This window comes from Electrona antarctica (assembly GCF_951216825.1).
Source record: "Electrona antarctica genome assembly, chromosome: 1".
NCBI lineage: Eukaryota > Metazoa > Chordata > Actinopteri > Myctophiformes > Myctophidae > Electrona > Electrona antarctica.
In genome coordinates, this window is record NC_136806.1 from 40,842,992 (window position 1) to 40,865,959 (window position 22,968).

At 41.2% G+C, this 22,968-nt stretch overlaps 1 protein-coding gene across 1 annotated transcript in view; it reads left to right on the forward strand.

The window, feature by feature from the left end:
* LOC306920331 (cadherin-related family member 2-like) overlaps nt 1-22,621 on the forward strand; it is a gene marked incomplete at its 5' end in the record, with an annotated part of 34,975 nt that extends 12,354 nt beyond the window's left edge. Inside the window, 22 exons of the mRNA XM_079497045.1 lie at nt 2,491-2,566; nt 2,990-3,108; nt 3,757-3,975; nt 4,528-4,683; nt 6,140-6,304; nt 7,029-7,090; nt 8,632-8,875; nt 9,618-9,863; nt 10,310-10,379; nt 10,464-11,045; nt 11,341-11,412; nt 11,538-11,587; nt 11,779-11,933; nt 12,217-12,313; nt 12,562-12,650; nt 12,776-12,850; nt 14,592-14,724; nt 14,974-15,095; nt 16,068-16,172; nt 17,507-17,590; nt 19,031-19,088; nt 21,195-22,621. Of these exons, the coding sequence (XP_079353171.1) occupies nt 2,491-2,566; nt 2,990-3,108; nt 3,757-3,975; nt 4,528-4,683; nt 6,140-6,304; nt 7,029-7,090; nt 8,632-8,875; nt 9,618-9,863; nt 10,310-10,379; nt 10,464-11,045; nt 11,341-11,412; nt 11,538-11,587; nt 11,779-11,933; nt 12,217-12,313; nt 12,562-12,650; nt 12,776-12,850; nt 14,592-14,724; nt 14,974-15,095; nt 16,068-16,172; nt 17,507-17,590; nt 19,031-19,088; nt 21,195-21,347 (3,132 nt within the window). The 3' untranslated portion in view covers nt 21,348-22,621. The remainder of the gene's footprint in view (nt 1-2,490; nt 2,567-2,989; nt 3,109-3,756; nt 3,976-4,527; nt 4,684-6,139; nt 6,305-7,028; nt 7,091-8,631; nt 8,876-9,617; nt 9,864-10,309; nt 10,380-10,463; nt 11,046-11,340; nt 11,413-11,537; nt 11,588-11,778; nt 11,934-12,216; nt 12,314-12,561; nt 12,651-12,775; nt 12,851-14,591; nt 14,725-14,973; nt 15,096-16,067; nt 16,173-17,506; nt 17,591-19,030; nt 19,089-21,194) is intronic.
* Nucleotides 22,622-22,968: the final 347 nt, after the last annotated feature.

Genomic DNA, 22,968 nt, shown 5'->3' on the forward strand with positions numbered 1-22,968 from the left:
AAGTATTTTGAGTACAAATAAATACTCAGCACCACAAGTCTAGGCAGAGAGCCTCTAACAATTTACAAAAATGGATTTAAACCTTTTAGATGATAAAGTTAAGAATTAGCTTTAACAGGAATACTTTTAAGAGAATGATCAATATCCAAATGTTACCTTAAGCAGGAAATACTCTTTAGAAAAATACCTTTAAATACCCAATAGAATAAATGAATCCACCAGGAAGAATGATTGTCCAGTCAGAGCAAATATGTTTTTTGTCGATTCATTTTCAGTTCGGAGAGAATAGAACAGATCCCACATACAGCCAAATTACAAAATGTCTCTCCGGCGTGCCACAAAATGGACACGGTATATATATCATTTTAATCAAGATTTGAGAAGGCTACACAAAGCAACGTGTCAAATAACCAAAGGAAGTTCAAACAATCACATCCTGTCCAAACCAGGAAGCATAATGTATGGGATATGTAGTTAATCATGTAAATGTAGTTCATAATTTAAGTTAAATTCAACCAGCTAACGTGACTAGCAGACAACTTGTCTGCTCTGGCAAAGCACCAAGGCCGAATAACAGGGTGTTTTCCACAGACACGCTGGGTGTTTTAGCAAACCGGAGAAAACAATACTTTATCAGCACGCCGGCTGGGGGGAAGAATTAAAATCGGTAGGACACAGGGCTTGAGATATGAAAGGTACAGGACATGGGGCATGAAGATACAAAGTCATTGGGAACATGGAAACTTCCATCCACAAAATAACAGATCTACAATAATTCAAAATTATCCATCAACGTGACATCATCAGGGATGGATGTATGGAGATCCCTGATGTCATCATTATTAAGCTCATATATGGAGATCCCTGATGTCATCAATATTGGCCAGCAACTCTACATCTGACCTCAACCCCTTAGATCTCCATTGTTCTGTTCTGACATTCCATATATTGATCCTTCCCCATCCATCCTTCCTCTTCGATGTCTCCCTTTTGACTGATACCTGTCCATTTAAACTGCACTTATTAGTGCAGCCGGCGAAAACTAGAGTTCTCAACAGGCCCGAAAATGAATGTGGGTATGTGGGGATGTGGGGATGCACATGCAGATCCGACACACCAAAGGTCCGACATGCGGAAAAAGTCAAGTGCTTATCAGGGTGGGAGGGGTCCCCTGTTCTAATATGATTATTTTGGTCAGGGTGGGAGGGGTCCCCTGTTCTAATATGATTATTTTGGGGGTTCACGGCCTGAAAAGGTTGAGAGCCACTGGTCTAACTGACTAAATTGAGCAGTGATTTTAGCTCCTAAAAGGTGGACTGATAATCTAGTTCTACCACCTGAAAAGTCTGTCTCTCAAGACAGACTGTTGACTCATGTCAAGACTCAAGAGGGCGCTGTATTTGAGGGGCGCTAGCCCCTCCTAATACAGGTTTAATGTTTCTCTTTAGTTCAATTATGTCATCTCTTTATTGTTAATGGCATTTAATGTTTGTGTTGGCACCGTTTGTTTTATATCACCATTACATCACCTAATCAACATGAGATAGACTTTAATATAGCACCCCTCACTTCACACGGGTGTGATCTTTCCTTTATATGCCGATGGGTTCTCAGATTGCCTGAAAAGAGATGTGCTATCACTGAGTTTACATATACTGCTTGTTATAAGCTTTGGGCTTGTTTTTCTGTACAGTTGCTTGTAAATATTGGTAGTTGGAGGTTTCAGGTTTTGGGGCTTGTTTCTTAAGTGCAGTTACATATTTGGGCTTGTTTCCTAATTCTGGTTAAACGAGTGGTTCTCAAAAATGTTCATGTCGGACCCCCAACAAAATAATATGTATTTGTCCACAGAGCCCCCATCGAAAATATTTTGTGCCAGAATGCTGTACCAGATTTGTGTTGTTAAAATGTTTCGAAAAATATTTAAAATGTATCACTTTTTCTTTTTCAAGGTCTGTTTGACAATAGTAAATTGACGCCTTTTAATATGAGTTTGAAGATCCATATAGGGTTAAACTGCTCATGTGGCCTATAGTCGCTTCTTTTGAGCTTGAGCCTGGTTGCTTTTTTCTCTCGGAAAAGCTGGCAACACTGATACTGGGCATTTAAGGCTCATTCATAGTCTGGATTTTCGGTGGTCAGGTGACCTGCATCGCTCCGGGGGTGAGCTGACCACCGGAGCTGAAATAACGTTGAGCGGTGGTGAGTAAAAACAGAGAGAATGGCTGGGGCGGTGGCGGTGGTTTGCTTTTCACCGCGGCTTGTGACGTCATGTTGTAGTTCGGTGGTCACCTCACCACCAAAAATCCAGACTATGAATAACGCTTTACTTGTGTTCATGTATTATTGCACTCATGTCAAGCACAGTTGCTGTGAATTTGACGTGAACTCGTTCAGCCTAGCTGTACTTCAGCAACCGAGAATTTAGTAGCCATTTGTGTGTTTGTGTGTAGACTTCTTCAACTGACTGGTTTATTTTTGTATTGCCAGGTCGACTCTATATTTCAAGTGTTGGCCATAGACCAGGACACAGGAATCAACGATCGTATCACCTACAGCATTGAATGTGAGCATCAACAACAGTATTGCAGTTATTGCAGTTTAAATCCTCTAATCTTAGTAAACACGCCTTAGTTGCAACTGGACGTTGACTGCTTTTTCCCATCTACACTATGGCCCTTATTTATCAACGCGTTGATAAATAAGGGCCCAAGTCTCTACACCAAAAATAACCGATCTACAGTAGTCAGATCTACTATTTTTGGATAATGTTCATTGTTCCCCCCCAGAGTACGGATGCTGGGTTAATTGGATGAATGATAGGATGAGTGACAGGGCGGACACATTATGAATGGATGAATTAATTAAAGGATAAATGGATGAATGAATGAACATACAAACGAACAAACGACCGAATGAATGAATGAATGAATGTTATTAATGAATGATGTTACTGGATGAATCGTTGACATTGGAATTGTTTCCGCAGCTGCAACAGTTTCCAGAGCAGTCGCGTTGTTCCGCATCTCAGAAAATGATGGAGCTATATTTGTCAATAATGACATAGACCGTGAAGTTGTTGGTGATGTCGTCACTCTGAGAGTCAAGGTACAGCTTTGATTTTTATTTTAGTTTCCTCAATTTTATGTCTCCCTGGCTCCCTCCTATTGTTCCCAGATATACAGTATGTATGGTAGTTACAGGATATATATATATATATATATATATATATATATATATATATATATATGCAGGCCAAAGAGAACTTCCCCAGGGAAAGCAAGGGACCGCACACTCCAGAGACTCAGGACAAGATTATTTATGCTTCATTTTTTATTGCACGACGCGTTTCGCCGTTTGGCTTCGTCAGGTGCATGTATGCAAGCACCTGTATGTATGTATATATATATAATGCTTACACCGTTCTTGCAGTTTTAAGAGCGTCTTCTAAAGTTCCAAATTTGTCACTTTCTTAAACTAATTTGTTTTTAGCCTAAGTCGGCTCCTAATGACATGGCCACCTCGACGTCCTAATTGAAAAGGAGTGCTATTTTTATATTAATAGTCATAAACGTTTTTTTTGTGGAATGATTAGGAAATATCATATAGGCTAGTTTTGTTTTGAATCAGACTTAGGCCATTCATTTAAGAAGGGGACGAATTGTAATTGTACAGTACTTAATTATACTCAATTATAAATATAATTGTAACGTAATTGTAATTGAATCCTATTTTCAATTGTATTCTATTCCCCAGGCTATGGAGACCACATTAAACATCCATGGTGTTCAGGCCAGTGCCTTTGCAGAAGTACGGATCACCATTGAAGACATAAATGATAAATACCCTGAGTTTTACATGTGTGGTGATTCTGCTGAAAGTGAATGCATACGGGCGGATAACTTCACAGGAGAGGTCTTTGAGCACTCGCTAGGCAATGTTCCCATCAACATGACAGTCAGAGACATGGATAAGGTCAGTGATGTGATGCAACCCTTTTTTTACTTAAGTAAAAGTATTTATACTGCAATCAAAATATAAATATAATATAGTTAACGACCTACAAGCTCACAACAACACGTTGCAATGCAACGTGTGTCAGTACTTGAGTACACCAGTACCACACTGGATAAGGTTAAGGATTTCACTGCTTATTAAACCCTTCTCAGATAGTTAATTAGAACATGCCAATGCTTTACTGTAAACCCTCAAGCCTATTAATGGATGCAGTGTATCTGTTTATCTAGATTTATTACAGACAATCCCTGTGAGAAATTCGGGTGGACTTCACTCAGGGTGCGGAGACAGTACAAGGCACTAAAAAACAGGCTACCATTGTATGCCTTCTCTTTTAAGATTTTAAGATTCAGATGAATCAGTCGGCATACTCACTCATTGGGATATATTTCTATAGATCCCTTGTATTGAGTTGGGAAACCACAGCTTTTGCATTATGTTAATAATGTATGACTTTTATGATCTGATTTAGGTTTTATAAAGTATGTCATCATTTTCTGATGTTTGCAGGGGAAAAATGCAGAAATCAAACTGAGCATTGACGGAGTTTATAAGGAGGTGTTTGCTGTGGGTCCCTCGCTTGCCTTTTCAGAGAGCGTTGTTCAGCTCATGGTCAAAAACACGCAGGAACTGGATTTCGAGAAAACAAAAGAGATGGTGATTCAGGTAAGCACAGATTGCAGAATTGAGGTGTCAAGCAATGAAACCTGAGAATGATGTTGCACTGGGAAGCCAATTTCAAAATCATCATGTTTGGTGAGACAGGTTGGCAACCTTGGCTGAGTTAAGTTTGACTCTCGGCTTGTCCGTCTATGTGTCGAAGTGTCTCTGAGCAAGTCTTTTAACACCTAAAAGCTCGCCACAGAGCACTTATCTGAGCAATTTGATCTGCCATCTCGCTGGGTAAATGCAGAAAAGTAATTTCCCCGCCCCAGGGGACCAGTAAATACTATATTAAGATAAGATAAGGAAAAGCGCGTAAGCTGTTACACCAAAACTGGTTAAAACCACTTGAAAATCACACCTGTGTGAACTGAGCGGTGCAACTAGACATTTATTTATGGATACTGTACTGTACTGTGCTCTGTACTGTATTGTAGTGTACTGTGCTCTCTACAGTACTTAGATAATGTTTGGAAAAAAATCTTCGAGAAATGACAGAGTTACCGTGTATGGGGGTCCCGGAACAACCAGACCCCCAGGAACGCGCCCAGGGGTCCGGCCCGGTTCCGGCGAGCCTTCCCGCGTCCGAAACGGTCGAGAAATGACAAGAGTTACAGTGTGGAACATCCAGACCCCCAGGAACGTGCCCAGGGCTCTACTGTAGTGTACTCTGTGCCACTTTACTCTGTGCTGTACTCTACTGGCCACTTTAGGTGTTTCAGCTGTCCGTGCTCGGATACAGAGACAGACACACATACTGTACATACACACACACACACATACATCGGAGGCACCACTCAAAAATAGGAGAGGGCCTAATGAGCGCTGCGGGACTCCGTTCTTAGTGGACTTCATCACTAGTTGACCGGTGTATATGGGCTTGCAGTGCACTATTTGCATGTAGATTTGTTTGTATTTCAGCTCAGGATAATGTTGGACAGAATTTATAGTCCGACTCCGCTCACAGTGAATTCATGTGCAGGTAATTTAGCAAGACTTGTGATAAAATGGAAATGGCATCTGCATGTGTGTGAGGCCTGAATTAGTTGTGCTGTTGATAAGGCGCTTGGGTGTGGCAGTGCCCTGCCCACTACCGCAGAGGTTGTGGGTTTGAATCCACCTTGGTCCATATCCAAACACAGTTGGCACGTGTTCAGGGGAGGGAAGCCAGGCAGGGAGTGTGATAATTGTCACTGCACGTATTCCTACGGCTGGGGCGGAGTGTTGGGTGAGAGGAGTAGGACGGATGCTCTACATCCCCCCGGTGGGGGCTTCACACTGGTAGGTGAGACAGTAGGATACAACAGCAGTGACAATACAGATACCGGTATGTGTGGGGAGGAATCAATTGGAATAACGACTACATTGGGGAGTAAAAGGGGTACAAAAATAAAAATTACAAGTTGTGCTGTTGGTGAACATGATGCTATTTCCTGGTTTCCTTTGTCTTACGGTACAGGTGATAGCAGAAGATGTACAAGACAGTACGCTCCGTTCTACTGCTACTGTCACCATCAAGGTCAAAGACATCAACGACAACAACCCCAAATTCCCACAGGAGTCCTATTCGATATCTGTTAAGGAGCACAGTCCAAATGGTACAGCAGTTGCCGCCAACATCACTGTAAGTTTTTACTTATCAATCTGTAGTATTTTAGATTAAAGCTTAATGAGCTACAGTACTCGTGACATTATTGACAGCTACTTCCCATAAATAATGGTTTGATTTGATTGAGAAATTCAATAGGGTTATTCTGTGTATTATTTGAATTTTGAACTTTAATGATAAATTCAATCCCAAGCTTTAAAGGTATGCTCTGTAATGTGCATATACTGTCTGTATGTCAGAAGCATATGACATGGCCATAGAAAACACAATAGTTTCTAGCATACATGTATATACAATATATTGTATAGAGTATCGTTGCTGTTGGGTGGAACCCTTATGCAGTACGTCCAAAACATTTACTTTACAGGAAATTGTGTTCCAATGGATCCAATCAAGGCAGTTATTATTTAGTAAGCTCTTTTCATTGGTTAAAAATATCATAAAACCTACAGACAGACCTACAGACAGACACTTTCACTTAAAAAGTTTAAAAATAGCACATCTACAAGCTTGTACATCTGCTATTAATGTTGTGTGACAAAGTAGAGCATGCATTAATTTACAGAACATTGAAATATGGAGATACAAGGCTTCTGACCGACTGCAACGAGATGCTACACACACTATCTGTAGTTAACTACATGTAACCCATGTAGAAACCCATGTAGTAAAATGTGCAAGGAACTGGGAATATTTTTGGATTGATCTGACATTCACAAAGGGTTATGTTCTTTTTCAGGCAGAGGATCCTGACACAATGGATGAAGGCAGACTCATCTACAGACTGCTCCCAGACACTATGTATAACTATCCTTTATATACTGCAGGGGTCAGCAACCTTTTTGACATGAAGTGTCATGTTTCTTGATAGTCTGTGTGCCTTAACATTACATTTAATTATGACACTACTGTACATCAAAATGTAATATTTCCAAAATATTTTGTCTATATATACACTCGCATCAGAATGTAATGATTAAAGGAGAATTTCATGTTGGAAGGCTTTCTTACCTTTCGTTGTAGTTGTTAGGTCCGCACCAAAGTGGTCCAGAGAGGATTTATATAAAAAAAGGATTTTCGAGCAATGGAAATGAGCAAATTAGCACTAAAACCCAACGCCCCATTGAGGGCTTATGGTGTGGTAGGGGAAATAGCCAATAATGCGGTTTTGCACAAAATAACACCTGGACCACTTTGGTGCGGACCTAACAACTACAACGAAAGGTAAGAAAGCCTTCTAGCATGAAATTCTACATTTGAATGAATGTACAGTATAATTATGATGTTGATTGATTGATTGACACTAAAATGGTGTTATTTCGATTGGGCCTTTTGACTCAAAGACTTTCAGCTTTCAGGAAGAAACCAAAAATACACAGGGAAGACATATTTTAATATTATAACCACACCTGGAGGGTCTATTAGAGTAATGTTAACCGTGCAAAACAGAAAAAGTACAAACATCACTGCACTCGATCCATCTTTAAGCATGTCACAATTGTTACATACTAGAGAAAGAGCCTAATCACAATTATTTTAGATAATCACAATTATTTTTGTATAATTGTCATAGTTTCCTTGTTGGAAGAAATATTTTTCATACTTTTCAAAAAATAGTGTAAATAGCAGAGCTACAAATCGGCTATTTCTAGATATATTAAAATGAATACATGTCAGTAATTTCTTATTTAAAGGACCACTTCACCACTTTTCAACATCTCTTCATATAATTGGTCCTCACTAATGTTCATGATAAAACACCACCATTTTTTCCTGTGTCTCATAGGAGGGCTTTGGGCAGTTCGGACACCCGTCCACCAGTGACAAGTGACAAGATTTGTTTTAAAATATATTTAGATTTGTATTATCGTGAGAACGATGGCTTCAACTTTTGCATTGCAACTTTTCAGGAAAAGAAAGCCTGCCGTTTCTATTAGCTTGGATTCACCATCGATGATGTCACTGGTGGACGGGTTTCTGAACTGCCCACAGCCTTCCTATGAGACACAGACTGAGTAGAAAAAAATGGTGGTATTTTATCATGAACATTAGTTAGGACCAATTATAGGAAGAGAAGTTGAAAAGTGGTGAAGTGGTCCTTTAAGTTTTTTGTCATATCTGCCCTGTGCAATTTTTGTTTAGAAATTATACATGTCTGTTTAGACAGACATGTATAATTAAAACACAATTCAATCATTAATCTAAATTATTAATGACAATCAATAAGTAAAATATCATGATGGTGACGGCCCTATCCATGCTGTATCTTGAAACAAAAGACATATCCTTCTTGTCGTTGTGACACTGGGTTATTCCTGTGTGCTCTTTTGTTTTTCTTTCAGGCGCAAGTATTTCGATGTGTATCCAGACACAGGAGTGGTGTATGTGGCAAACAGCAGGCTGATTGACCGAGAGGTCACGTCTCTGTATTCAGCCACCCTGCAAGCCAGAGACACGGACAACAAGACAGGCTCAACAGTGTTAGAGATCACACTGACTGACATCAATGACAACAGGCCGGAAATCAACAGGAATCCTTATCTGGAGTTTGTTAAAGAGGGTGAAAATGTGGACCTCAAAATACAGGTATTTACGATGAGGATATCCATGAACATGACTCTGCTTTTGATATCCCTCCATTTTAGGGGATATGGTTAATCTTTAATTTTGAATATATTATTTTGTCTCCTCCGGCCTCTGCATACTTTTTTTTTTAAATAAATGAAAAAGTAAATGAAAAAACCAGAAAAAAAGGACGTGTTTTTTCGAGGAATATTACGGTTACAATGGGTTTGTATAGGAAGGGGGCGGGGCAGCTAAAATGAATATCAATCAAACGGTCTGGGGTGCTCCCATAAGCCTGAGTAGACTTTTGCTGGGACAGGAAATTATAATTGGGCTCTCGACAAATTCCATAGACTTGGCTGGCCTATGATATCATTTCGGAAAGCCATGCATTGGAGGGGCTAGTGCCCTTCAAAAAATGTCAAAAACCAATCGCGCTCGCAATACATTGGCTATTTCCGCTATTTGTCAAAGTAGCCTAGTATAGGGTGTAAGTCGCTAAGACAATTTAAAAATAAATTTAACTGACAACTTCAACTAAGAACCACAAACGAAATTAACTATAGTAACTATTGGATAGTATTATAGAAGTATAATCCTGCATGTAAATCTTATACAACAAATGGACCTCACAATCTCACTTACAAACAGAAAACATGGTGATGGTTGTCTCATGATTTTTTTAATTTATTTTTCCAGGTGGCATATCTGATAATATAAAATATTGGATTCTACCATCTGTTTCTTCCAATGTTCCCTACAGGCTACTGATGATGACGAACAAGGGACGGAAAACAGCCAGATTGTGTTTGGAATTGTGCCAAGCGAGTACAGTGATCTCTTCACGATTGACCCTGACACTGGAGTTCTGACAAACCGAACCCAACTGGACCGAGAGGCCTTGGATCCTGAGCTAGAGGGGAAAATTGAGTTGAATGTGACTGCTACCGACAAGGGCACTGATCCCCATCCCCTGTCCACGTGGGTCACAGTTATCATCCAAGTGGATGTGAGTCTTCACCAGTGTCTAGTCAACCCATGTTGATGCTATACTCCTGATGTTACAATTTGTGGTCTGTACAGTTTGTCAGCAGCACCCAAATAGACCAAGGTTGTTAGGAAACTGAATACACACTGGTGTGTTAGTATTTCAAAGTATGCTCATGAGGACAGCAACAGGTTAGAATGTACAATTTGCATTAAAGTTACATTTACCCTTTGTCTTTCAAACACTAAAACTAAACCTAAATCTGTCCCTTGCTCTAATCCTAACCCTGACACACACACACACACACACACACACACACACACACACACACACACACACACACACACACACACACACACACACACACACACACACTATTGTCAGTTGCCACTGTAGATAGTGGTATTGATTTTCTCTATGGTGCATAATCAATTTCTATCTATTGATTTTCTCTTAATGCCTCCCAGGATGTCAATGACAACACTCCACGATTTAATAAAACGTCATACAAATTCTCAGTCAAAGAAGGGATGAAAGGTAAGCAACTTTGTTCAATCAACTACTTTCACTTGTAGACACTGTTACTGAAACATTCTCTACTCCTTTGCTTCAACCAATCAGGCGATGTTGGCTCCGTGCATGCAGTGGATTTGGACCAGACCTCAGACTTCAACCGCATCTCCTTCAGCATCATTAATGGAAGCTCTCGAAGTTTCATCATTCGTACCTATCCTGAGGAGGGAGGTTACAGAGGCAACATCTCCGTGGACCCGGACATCGAGTTGGACTACGAGAGTGCTCACAAGAACTTCACCATGTGGGTGGAGGCCGCAGACCTGGAACTCAAAAGCTCCATGGTGGTGGTGGAAGTGGAGGTCTTGGATGTGAACGATGAAAGACCAGTGTTCCTGCCGACGGAGGTCGTGGACGTCAAGGAGAACAGCACGATCGCTGGAGCCGTCGGGTGGTTTATGGCCGAGGACAGAGACGGCGACCCTTTGTTGGTCTACGAGATGGAATCCACCCAGTGCCGATGCAGCAACACGCTGAGCCCCTGCAACTGGTTCCTCTTGGAGAAAACAGGGGAAGTCATAGTGAACCCGAATGTCACAGTGGATTATGAGCTGTGTGTGCAGGTGATAATGAAGGCTCAGGTGGTGGATGTGAACACGGAAAAAGGAGCCAACAACAGTGCAGTATCAGGTAAGCACTGCGATTCATTAGGGTTTGTGGTTGGAAGAGCTCACATAGTTGTTCTAATTGTGCAGTTTGTTGTAGGGCATGACTGGTTTGTAAGCGAACTATATCAGATTCAGAATACACATTCACATGCAGTTACTTGAGGCACACAAAAACACACACATGTGCTTGTACGCATGCGTGCAGACTGTGCACGCACACACACACAGACAGAATGTAGGTTTGCTGCTCCTCTTCAGAATGAGTGCACAGATCTGTGGAAAGAGACAATATGAATTAATAATCTGAATTGTTGCAGGAGAAATGGTGATCAACATTGTGGATATAAATGACAATGTTCCAGAATTCATTGTCCCCGATTCCGTGTTTGGTGAGTGGATGTATAAGATATTTCAGATACTATATACAGTGAGCTCGTATATCTATCAACGTATATATCTATGGTGGTACTGTACGTCTGCCTGTCTGTGATTTGATTCCCTCTCTGGTGTTTAGTTGTGGTGTCAGAGAGTGCAAGCAAGGCCACATCGGTGGCCAGTGTTAAAGTGAGTATGAAGTGACACAAATAATCCATAAATTAAATTGTCTCTGTTGATGCTAGCTGCTTTAAGTGTGTGTCCCCCCTCCACACACACACACACACACACACACACACACACACACACACACACACACACACACACACACACACACACACACACACACACACACACACACACACACACACACATTTCAGGCGACAGACCGTGACTCTGGGATCCATCAGCAAATTACGTTTGAAGTGACGTCAGTGCAATTCCACGACTCCAACAATCAAACGAACGACGAGAGGATTCTGTTTGAAGCTGTCCGCGCCCCACAGGAAAATGAAATTTACATCGCAGTCATCCAGTGAGTCCCTTTCTGCATTGCAGCTGTTTATAGATGACGCTCTTCTTAAGAGTCACAAAATCTACAATTTTGCATGCTTGTAGATCAGCGTTTTCTGCAGAAGGGATTTGTTATCGAGCAGGGGTTCCCATACTTGCACCCAAAAGAGGCTGCCTTTTGCCAGACCACTTTTCTGTCTGCCTGCTTAAATAAAATAAAAAGCTGAAAAATACATATTTAAAATAGCTTTCTGTTGAGTGTTTTACTAAATCTTTTTAGCTTTTCATTTTTTTCTACATTGCAGATCTCTTGAAGAGCTTGTTACGAATCTGAAAGGGAAGTATTTGGTGAACGTAACAGCAACAGACACGGGTGGCCTCTCAACAACCACAGTGCTGGAGGTGAGAAGCCTGAAGAAATTGTACAGTATATTTGCCTTGTTGAAATTTGCTATACATGCAGTATAAACTTGCCCTGTCTGTCTGTCTGTCTGTCTGTCTGTCTGTCTGTCTGTCTGTCTGTCTGTCTGTCTGTCTGTCTGTCTGTCTGTCTGTCTGTCTGTCTGTCTGTCTGTCTGTCTGTCTGTCTGGTGAGTTCATTACCTGGTGGGAAGAATAATTGCTCTCTCTGCTCATTGTTTATATTCTAGATTTTCACGGTTGACCAATCATATAAAATTGAGCTTCGATTTGATTCACCTGTAGAGGAAGTCAACAAGAACAAAAATGAAATCATTAGGTAAGGCGGTTTCATAGCCTAAAGTACAACATTTGCCCTTTCCACAACAACTGTGGTAGAAACAACTTTGGAATCTTTGAAATCAGGTCTTGTCAGTGTATTATTTCTTCTACCTTCTATCCAAGGGTACTTACCTTTGCTACCAAAGCTGCTGTTCAAGTTATGAAAATCAGACCTGACACTGAAACTGAAGAGTCCAGGTGAGCACGTCATCTTCATCCCACCCATTCAAATGTACTTTTTTCAGCTCTTGACTTCATTCAGCTCACCCACCACCAGGTGGTGCCAACTATCCTATAATATGCTGTTATAGTTATTGTAGATATGTACATCTAACATATAATTAACAGAATGTCTGTCCTGTCTGTCTGTCTGAAACACTGTTGCTGTTCCTCACTGGCTGCACCAATCGCTCTGAATTTTCACAGGTATTGACCATTATATTATAAGGGTCTTAATGAGGCCCTTTTTTCAATTTAACAAATGTAACGCTGTTAATTAAATGTATTATTGAATACAAATTTCCCATCGACTTATATGGGAAAATGCGAAAACTCACATTCAAGTATTTTTCTCTCAGAAACCGAAAGGGCTACAGTTACAACACTTGGAGGGGAGGTTCATAATAATTATTAAAATTAATGTAATGAATAATTACATCAGTCGGCCTCATGGTGGCGCTATAACAGCTCACTTTACATTTAGCCTTATAGCTCTTGAACCTTAGGTCGTAAAATCTAAATTTCTTTCCCTGGATTCCTTAGGACAGCGACATTGCTTCGGACAGATATTCCCTTAATTATGTTAGATTGTCAATGAAATGCACATTATCTGTTGGTTATACTTTTTATGGGAAAATGGGACTGATCGAGGGTAGCTACTGGGACGTAAGTTGGGACCGTCTGGGTCACCTGAGTGAGGGGTCTGATGTTGCGAGACCCAAAACCCGATGACCTTGGGATACATCACTGAGGATACGTCCCAGGTGCATCCATGCGATGCATTTTTGTTCATTGTACACTGTGTGTATGTGCCTCTCTACTGAATGATGTAGCTTGTGACGCAAGAAGAATTTCAGATAAATCAAATTTGACTAGTCCTTACGCGTATATCTAGTGTGCATCTGAGCATAGACATGGTAACGCCCCGCCTGCCTCTGATTGGCCTACCGACACTGCCCGTCTCGACTGTCCTCCGAGATGCGAGGTTACTCCATGGTGGGAAAATAATACAAGAGAATGACAGCTTGGCACGCGCGACAGAACGCAGCCTTGTAACTAACTTGTAAGTTTTTTTTTTGTAGAAGAGCCAACCCACTAACTTTGGAAGCCGATTAGAGCCGAACTATACGGACTATGGAAATTCTGCCAGCTGTGTTTTATTCGGATAGGTCCAGAGATTATGTGTACCGATGTTTGTGAGATTTGGACACAAATCTGTAGGTGGAAGAACAAAAAGTGTGTTTTGAAGAAAATTCTAAATGGCAGGAAATCTATCCTGACACAAATGGGCGTGGCCTATATAGGGAGATAGATGTGCCACTCATGACCCAAGGAATCCAGGGAAAGAGACATTTTGATTTTACAACCTACAGTTCAAGAGTTATAAGGCGAAATGTAAAGTGGGCTGTTATAGCGCCAACATGAGGCCGACTGATGTAATTATTATTAATTTTAATAATTATTAGGTACCTCCCCTCCAAGTGTTGAAACTGTAGCCCTTACGGTTTCTTAGAGAAAAATTGTTGAATGTGAGTGCAGCCAGTGAGGACCAGTGACAGTGTTTCAGACAGACATTCAGACATACAGATAGACATTCAGACATTTCGTAAATGATATGTTAGGTATAACATAACGTCATAAACATAATTCTGGCATGTTTTTGTTGTAAAGTGTTCTCTCTCAGCCGGTATTGACTTGGTTGAGTGCTATCATTCGGCAGGGCTGAAAAGGACACTATAATGGAGTTGTATTGTGTCTACTCTAATGGGACCGCCCTTCCACCTGACGCTCTCGAGAAGATGCTCTCTGCTGAACATATTGCTGTACTGCGTCAGCTTGGCCTCATAGACATTGTAAGTGTGTGTGTGTGTGTGTGTGTGTGTGTGTGTGTGTGTGTGTGTGTGTGTGTGTGTGTGTGTGTGTGTGTGTGTGTGTGTGTGTGTGTGTGTGTGTGTGTGTGTGTGTGTGTGTGTGTGTGTGTGTGTGTGTGTGTGTGTGTGTGTGTGTGTGTGTGTGTGTGTGTGTGTGTGTGTGTGTGCACCATCCAAGCCTAATTGTGATTGTGACTGTTATTGTTGCTTTGATTGTGATTTACGTTCCAGGGGACTGTGGCCGTGGAGGAACCAAAAGAAAAACCTCTTACCTTTGTCCTGGTGGGCCTCGTCGGTGGGTGCATCATCGTTTTGGCAGTTCTCACCACATCTCTGCTGTGCACACGCAGAAAGTAAGCAAGGATTTGGGTGGGGGGGGGGGGGGGAGACAGACGGAGCAGCCAATCTCATGGGCCCCGGAAAGGGGGTCAGAAGGGCCTATTTAGGGACCGACTTGTCTATCTCCCCAACTGGTGCTGGTCTAGCACTCCCACCGTTTCCCATTGTGTTGCACAATCGTTGTTGTGGATTGGCTGATTGCTTGCCTCTCGCTGCAATGACCACTCTGTTACTATAATACACATTAACAATTCGTTGATCATTATGCTGGCTGTTGGTGTGAAAGAAGCAGAAGCAATTAATGTGGAGAGCACACGCACAGTACATTTGGATACTCTTCAGAGCATCCAATGGCGTCTGAAGAGCATCTCATGGCGTCGCCGTCTAATCATTATTGCAATTATCTCTATAATGACATTGATCAATCATCAATGCCTCCAGCTGGTGCAAAATGCAGCTGCTCTCCTCACCAGCACAAAACAAATCTGAGTTTTAGCTGCACTTCATTGGCTTCCTTTCACTTTTAGAATACATTCAAGGTTCTGTTATTTGTTTTGAAATCTACTGGGAGCTACGGTGTGCAGACTCCCCCTCCTTTCCTCCATTAATTTGTACGTGTTGATGTTCAGCACCTGAAAAGGTTTTTGTTGGGATGTGCATGCTTCCCTTTGGACTCTGAACGTAAGAGGAGACCAGCTTGCAGGGCTGACAGCACATTTGCTGCTGCTCTTTAGGGCCTAGTCTATTGAAGCTTTTAAATCCTAACTTAAGACCTATTTCTTTTCACTGGCTCTTAATACAGTAACAGTCCATCGAAGCTTTTAAATCCTAACTTAAGACCTACTGTATTTATTTTCACTGGCTTTTAATAACACCTGAGTCACACTCTCAAATGCTAGTGGCTTATTGCTTTATATTGTGATAAAGACTTTGACTAGAGAGGTACTGGATCTGTTTCAACTGAATCCAATTAATTCATGTGTTAGCTACCGGAGGAAGCTGAAGGCGGCTAAAGCCATGAACACTGTGGCCATGACAGTGACTGAAAACCAGACCAATGGACCGGTAGTTCCTGGAACTAACAAGTACAAGTAAGTGGTTTGTGTGTGTGTGTGTGTGTGTGTGTGTGTGTGTGTGTGTGTGTGTGTGTGTGTGTGTGTGTGTGTGTGTGTGTGTGTGTGTGTGTGTGTGTGTGTGTGTGTGTGTGTGTGTGTGTGTGTGTGTGTGTGTGTGTGTGTGTGTGTGTGTGTGTGTGTGTGTGTGTGTGTGTGTGTGTGTGTGTGTGTGTGTGTGTGTGTGTGTGTGTGTGTGTGTGTGTGTGTGTGTACTTTTGACGGTCTATTGAGGGGTGCCCAAAAGGTAGATCACGATCTACCAGTAGATCACAAAGGCTGTGCAGGTAGATCACATGACATGCCTCTAAAGAGTATTTCATTTAAATATATTGAAGAAACAAAACGATAAAAAAAAAAAGAGAAAAACATTTCTCCCCCTCTATTTCCCATTCCAAGTGCATTTGTCTTATACTGTACAGAATGTAACACGAACTCTACTATTCCGAAGCCCCCTCAGGTACATATTTAAACTATTTTCAGCAATGGTATAATAATTGATTTGGTGGGTAGATCTTGCCGAGCTGGTCATTTTTAATGTAGCTCTCAAGTCAAAAAGTGTGGGCACCCATAGGGTGTGTAGGATGGGTGACAAATTCCAAATGTACTTTGTCAATGAATTTAGCTTTCTCTCTCCATTCTGTCATAAACTATAGTAAAACCAAACCAAAACAGGGCGACGGTGGCTCAGGGGGTAGAGTGGCTGGATGGTAACTGCAAGGTTGCCAGTTCGAACCCGGGCTCCCCCAGAGTTGGTGTCGAAGTGTCCTTGCACTATATATTTCTAAAACTATGAAACATTTCAAAGATTTCTTTTCAGGCAAACATGTCCACCGTAAGATGAACCTAAATAGGTTTGAATGGGGTTTCTAGGTGTAAGTATGTAGGACTAGTAGCATGGCAAAGTTTGTGCTATTGCCATTGAGAATGCATTGGGTGTTTAAGTTAAATACGGGGGGGACATATTTTGACAGCAGAAACTGCCTGCCATAATTTCTCCCCCCTCCCTATTCCAAAGCCCCCCCAGGTACATTATATATTCAAACTATTTTCAGCAATGGTACACTTATTTTTTCAGTGGGTAGATCTTGTTGAGCTTGTCATTTTGAAAGTAGATCTCACGTCATAAATGTGTGGGCACCCCTGGTCTATTCAAATGATTAAAAACGGATATATATACCACATCTCTTATATATACATTTTATATATATAATTTATATCTAATAAATGATGTATTGCCCTGTCCATGTATCGATATGATCTATATTTAATTCTGTCTGTGCGTGTGTACGTTTTTGTGTGTGCACTGACAGGGCTAACCCTGTGCTCAACCTCAACATCGACACGGCCACAGATCTGGGATTCGATGAGGAAAACTCTAACGCAGACAAAGTCAGGTACAAACGACCCTCCGCAGCATTCTCCACAACCATCGTACTGATGCAAAGTGACAGAGTGGAGACATCGCTCTCCACGACAAGCTACAAAATAATTTTGTCCGAGTGGTTTCACTACAGCATGATACCTGTGTTGTGATGATGGAACACTGACTGCTCCCTACTTTAATACGCATATGGGTCCTCATTCACAACGAGTTTACGCTCATAAAGTGACGTTACGTGAGCGGAGCGTGAGCAGACAGGCATTTACGTGGATTCCCACATTACGTGGGAATTCATGAACTTGAACGTGAACTTGACGCTGACGTTGTTTGGTCGGAAACTCCGCTAAATGCTGCGCCAGCTCAGAGGGTCGTGTACTGCTTGCGTAGATTTATTCAGAAGGCTTTAGTCTTCATGCTGACTCAATTAAAAGTCCCCAAATCTCAGATAAAATATGTAGGCATGTGTCCAAAACATTGGTCAGCACATAAAAAAATGATGCATTCTAGAGGCAGGTTAGCCTAGAGTCCCATACAGAAACTGCCCCTGCAAGCCCGACACCTTTTTATTTATTTATTAGGATATTTCTAGCATGCGCGATTGCGCTGCTCACTTGACAGCTTTCTACTCGCAGTGCAACGCGGTGTGAGCTTGTAGATCGGCTCTCGCGGACTCGCGCTGCATGTTATACGCTGCATACACTTATCTGCATTCTGCACTGTACGAATCTAGTCGTGTGGTGAACAGTACAAATTAACTTCTTTCTCATTATGTGAAAGTAACTGTAACATCAGTTAACTTATTAGCGTTCTGACATTTAACAAGGAGTGAAGCAATGCGTGCCAAGTTGACAAGTTTCGTTTATAATTATATACATAACTCGTGCTGTTTGCTTGAAGATCTGTCCGTGCAGAGACCCGCCTGTCAAAATTAACTGCTCTACAAGCTCATCGCGGCTGTTGTATATAATTTAAAGCCCGGTGCAGGCTATGATGACGTATTTCGATATTTCCTGTTGCCTTATATGGTGTGGGATGGGCGTTCTAACCAGGCGACACCAGGCGAATCGCTTGGGGAAAAATGCGGAAAGTCTACACTCTGCGATCCGCACAAATGAAGTGATTACACCAGCTTCCCTGAATAAGACGGGAGCAAATCGCAGCGTGATCGGACAGAGAAATACGATGATATTTAGTATCTGTTTACGCATACGTTACACTCTGGCGTATTTCTCCTTTGTGAATGAGGACCCATGGTGTCCACTTTACTGTAGTCATTGATTGATTGTTTGGTTGGTTGAATACTTTTATCAGTAAAAAATGGCACAGTATTTTCAGATGGGGCTCTGCGGTCAATATTATACGTATACATTTTGGTGTCCTGACATGAAACACTACATAGGCTCCCTGAGAAAAGCTTCAGTAACGATAACACATTTGTTCTTTCCCCATCAAGCCTCAACTCTCTGGACTACAACATCGACATGTCTGAGAAGGATTCGCCCCTTACTATGGTGAGTTTACATTTGAACTACCTTCATCGTCGTTATGAATTCATGCATTACTGTATGCATTGGTTACGTCACCAGTCCATGTCCATCCACTGTCCTTCTGTGCATTAAATTGACTGAGTAACTTAAAGCTGCTATAAGCAATAATGTCAACATTTTAATTACCTTTTTTTTTTTTTTTTTTTTCCAGACAGCCATCAATGGGTAGAACGCTCCCCCAAAAAATGTAGTCTCTGTGAAATATCTAGGGGCTGAAATCTGCATTCAAAGATGTTCATAGAAGCTTTGTCATTGGTCGAAAAAAACCCGGTCGCAATGACTAACCAATCAGGAAATAGACAGGCAAATCGACCAATGACAAAGCTTCTAGGAAAATCTTTGAATGCAGATTGCGGCCCCTTTTGGAGAGCGTTCTACCCATTGCTGGCTGTCTAAATACCCCAAAAAAAGAAAGAAAAAACCCCCAAAAAAGGTCATTAAGATTTTGACAAATGATTGCTTATAGCAGCTCTAATGCTCATATGACCAAACAGCATGTTTATTAGCAGTTATTACACAGCTTTGTAGAGCACTCATTGTTTAATTTATAATCAATGAATCTATCAGGTGATAGATTAATAGATTATACATTAATCAATGAATTAATTGGTCTGTTTTTTTGAATAACCACTGTTCTGTCTCTTTACATTTCTATGGATACAGTTGTAATCATAGAATAATTTATAATAAAGTACACATGTAGGAAACTTATAATACAACTGCACTTGCTTGTTGCACACAAGTAGGCCATAAATCGCCTACTAGTGCGCAAGCAGAGCGCGCAAGTACTGTCTACCGCTACAAACTGTCAAATCTCAGCTTCTCTGTGAAAAAAACGTTATATTATTAGGTTTAGCTATTTGCTACGTACCTAGTTTTTGGAGGTAAAAAGTAGTATTGTGAAGTATGGTAAAAGTTTCTATCTATAAAAGAAATACAGTTCTATCGATTTAGAAGTGTCCTGGATCCCTTTTTAGTTTCTCAAAGAAAAATAAATCATCGATATCTGATGAAAAGAAAAAGTATATAAATTGAAAAAGGACACTCCAACAGCAAATGAACGCTCAATGTTAAACCCCAGCTGAGCGGGGTTTCCTCGTGCTATATGCACGGTTGCGCCTGCAGTTCCAGCTTTGACCAGTAGGCTCGACGGCTTCAACGTTGGCCAGCTGTTCTGGGGCCTTGCATGAATCTGATCGGCGGATATGAGTGCCAATTGCTATGAGTGCTAATTCCCTTCAGCGACTGCCTAGTTTTTCACTAACCTTTGAAGAACCACCCGGCCGCCATCATCGTTCCGTCTTAAAATGGTGTGAAGGGGGAACGCTCCCGTACCGCGTCGCCATTGCAATAGGCGACGCCTATTTCTGTTGTGTGACGTCAAATCGGAGCTCGATCAGTGAGAGAGCGGGAGAAAAGGTGAAAGGGATAGAGGGATTCCCTCAGTGTGAGTAAGAGGGGAAGGGAGGGATGAAGGGGGTAAGATTGAGCCTATTTCACCTTAAGAGTTGCCTATTATATGTTTTGCTATATTCAATTGTGGAGATGAATTTTGTTAAAGGCAGTCAGGCAGACCTATTAATCATTAAGTGAGATGTGGTTCACTGTGAGTGCCATCACGGCTCCAGGCTGCACAAGCCAACACACAGCTGTGCAAGAGAGCTCACAGGCAGGGAGAAGTGCAGGCACTCAGTAGTCGATACCATGCCTCCGGCAGCTTGTCTGTAAACTGTTCTCTTCTAATTCTACTTTATTCATTTTAGTAAAATGTATAAAGTTTTAGGCAAGGCAAGGCACCTAGTCCATGAAGGTTACTCAATCTTGATTTGTCACATCTACAACAACTGCTAGTTTAAAAGTGTGTTATATATATTCTGTACTTTCCATACAAGTTTTTGATTGATTGATTGAAAAACAATCAACAATCAACAATCAATCAAACAGTTTGCAGAATTACAGTACATTTCAAGCACAAACTCAATACAAAATACAACAAAAAGCATGATCTGCACGCTTGCTGTGCAACGTATTACCGGGCTTTCATTTACCAGTGTGTCTCCTCTTTGACAGATAATCCAAGAAGAGGATGAGGACCATGAGGAGCCAGGATACATTGAGCCTCTGGGGGCAGCACTTGCCCAGCGGGGAGCCAAGAAAGGCTCTGGGAAAACTCATGTAGCGTTTGATAATCCTGCCTTTTCGGGTAGTACAACTGACCTGTAACAGCCTGGGTGAAGGGGCAGGGGTGGTTGACACATGCCAGCGGGTGAGGGAGTGGGAGTGGGGCTGACAGTCACTGGAGGCCCCCAGTTTGATATGCACTAGGCCAAGGACCCCCACTTTTTTTTTTCCTCTGGAACTGCAATCTCCACTGTCAAATCCTCAGTGTGGTTGTTTAACTCTGAGAATGTACAAATGGACCACCATGGGTTCATTTGTACATTCTCTGAGTTATACAATCTCAGAATTACAAACCCCTAATGGTCCATTTGGACCTTTGTTCGTCCCAGGACTGACGTCGACAAACAGGAATCTGACATCTTTAGAGTTTTAGCAACCACTGTCAATCAAAGGCAGAACATCACCGCTATATAACAGAAACTTTGCCATTTTAAAAAGACCCCACGTTTTAGCAGCTGATGCGGAAAAAGCCTTATTTTCTGAATGACAGCATTATAGCATGGGATGTGCATGGTTTAGAATGGGACCTTTATTAGACACTTGACCAATCTATAAATGGACGTCAGTAAAGTTAAAGCCATCATTGTTCTATTACAGTACCACAACATACGTTGATGTACCCATGCCTTAATTACAATTTAACCACAAGTTGCAAGGATCTCATCTGCTTCAGCTGTTGGCATGGAATGTTTTGTGTTGTCATGACCAGTTTATTTAATTTGATCTTTGTTAAATACAATTGAGTGTGTTGTTTTTTTTGTATAATAATCATTGAAGCACTAATGAGTTTGCAAGCTTGAAAAGAGAGCAAAACGGCAAACAACAAATGATCGTTGCAAACAATGATTCACAGCTGTTCTACTGTATAAATGTGTAAGTCAAATGTTTTAAATTTGTTTTAAATTTATTTTGTTGAGTCTGACTGTTTATTTTATCACGTCATTATGTCATGTTATGGTCATTGTCACTGACGAGAAGACATTTCTTTTTAATCTGTCGAGTGGAAACCTCATATGTCCAAAACTGTTACTTTTCAGGAATCATATGCAAAAATAGCAATAAAGGCTGTAGTGTGATCGAGTAGGGCATTCATTTACGAAAAAAACCCCAAAGTTAAAATATGGAGATAAGAGGTTTCTGCCCTACACATTTATAAATAAACTTGAAGACCTAAAGTCTGATCTGGCCATTTTCACTTGGACTGACTGGTTAGGATATGAAACATTTGCAGATATAGAATATATAGGCATACGTATATGGGTATACTCATATGTACATCTGCACAACCCTGGAAATTGGTTTGTAATCTCAGGCCTGGAAAAAAAAACTACCCTCAGTGTGTAATTACTAAGTAATCAATTAGGAGGTGTGGCATAGTCAGAATTAATTCCATATATATCACAATGTGATGTCAGAACATGCAGATATCAGAAGAACAGGCCCTTTTATGCCCATATGGAGTTCTTTGTCAGACATGCCCAAATATGGAGTCTATGCAGATGTCAGAACATATTTGTAATGATGCAACTGGAGATTTCAGTATCTGCCTCTCTGTGTCCCTTTATGCCTATATATGGAGTTATGTGTCAGGCATGGATCTAAGACTATCTCTCGGGCAAACTGCAGTATGTGAGACTGCAGTGTTGTCTGTTCGGATGTGCTG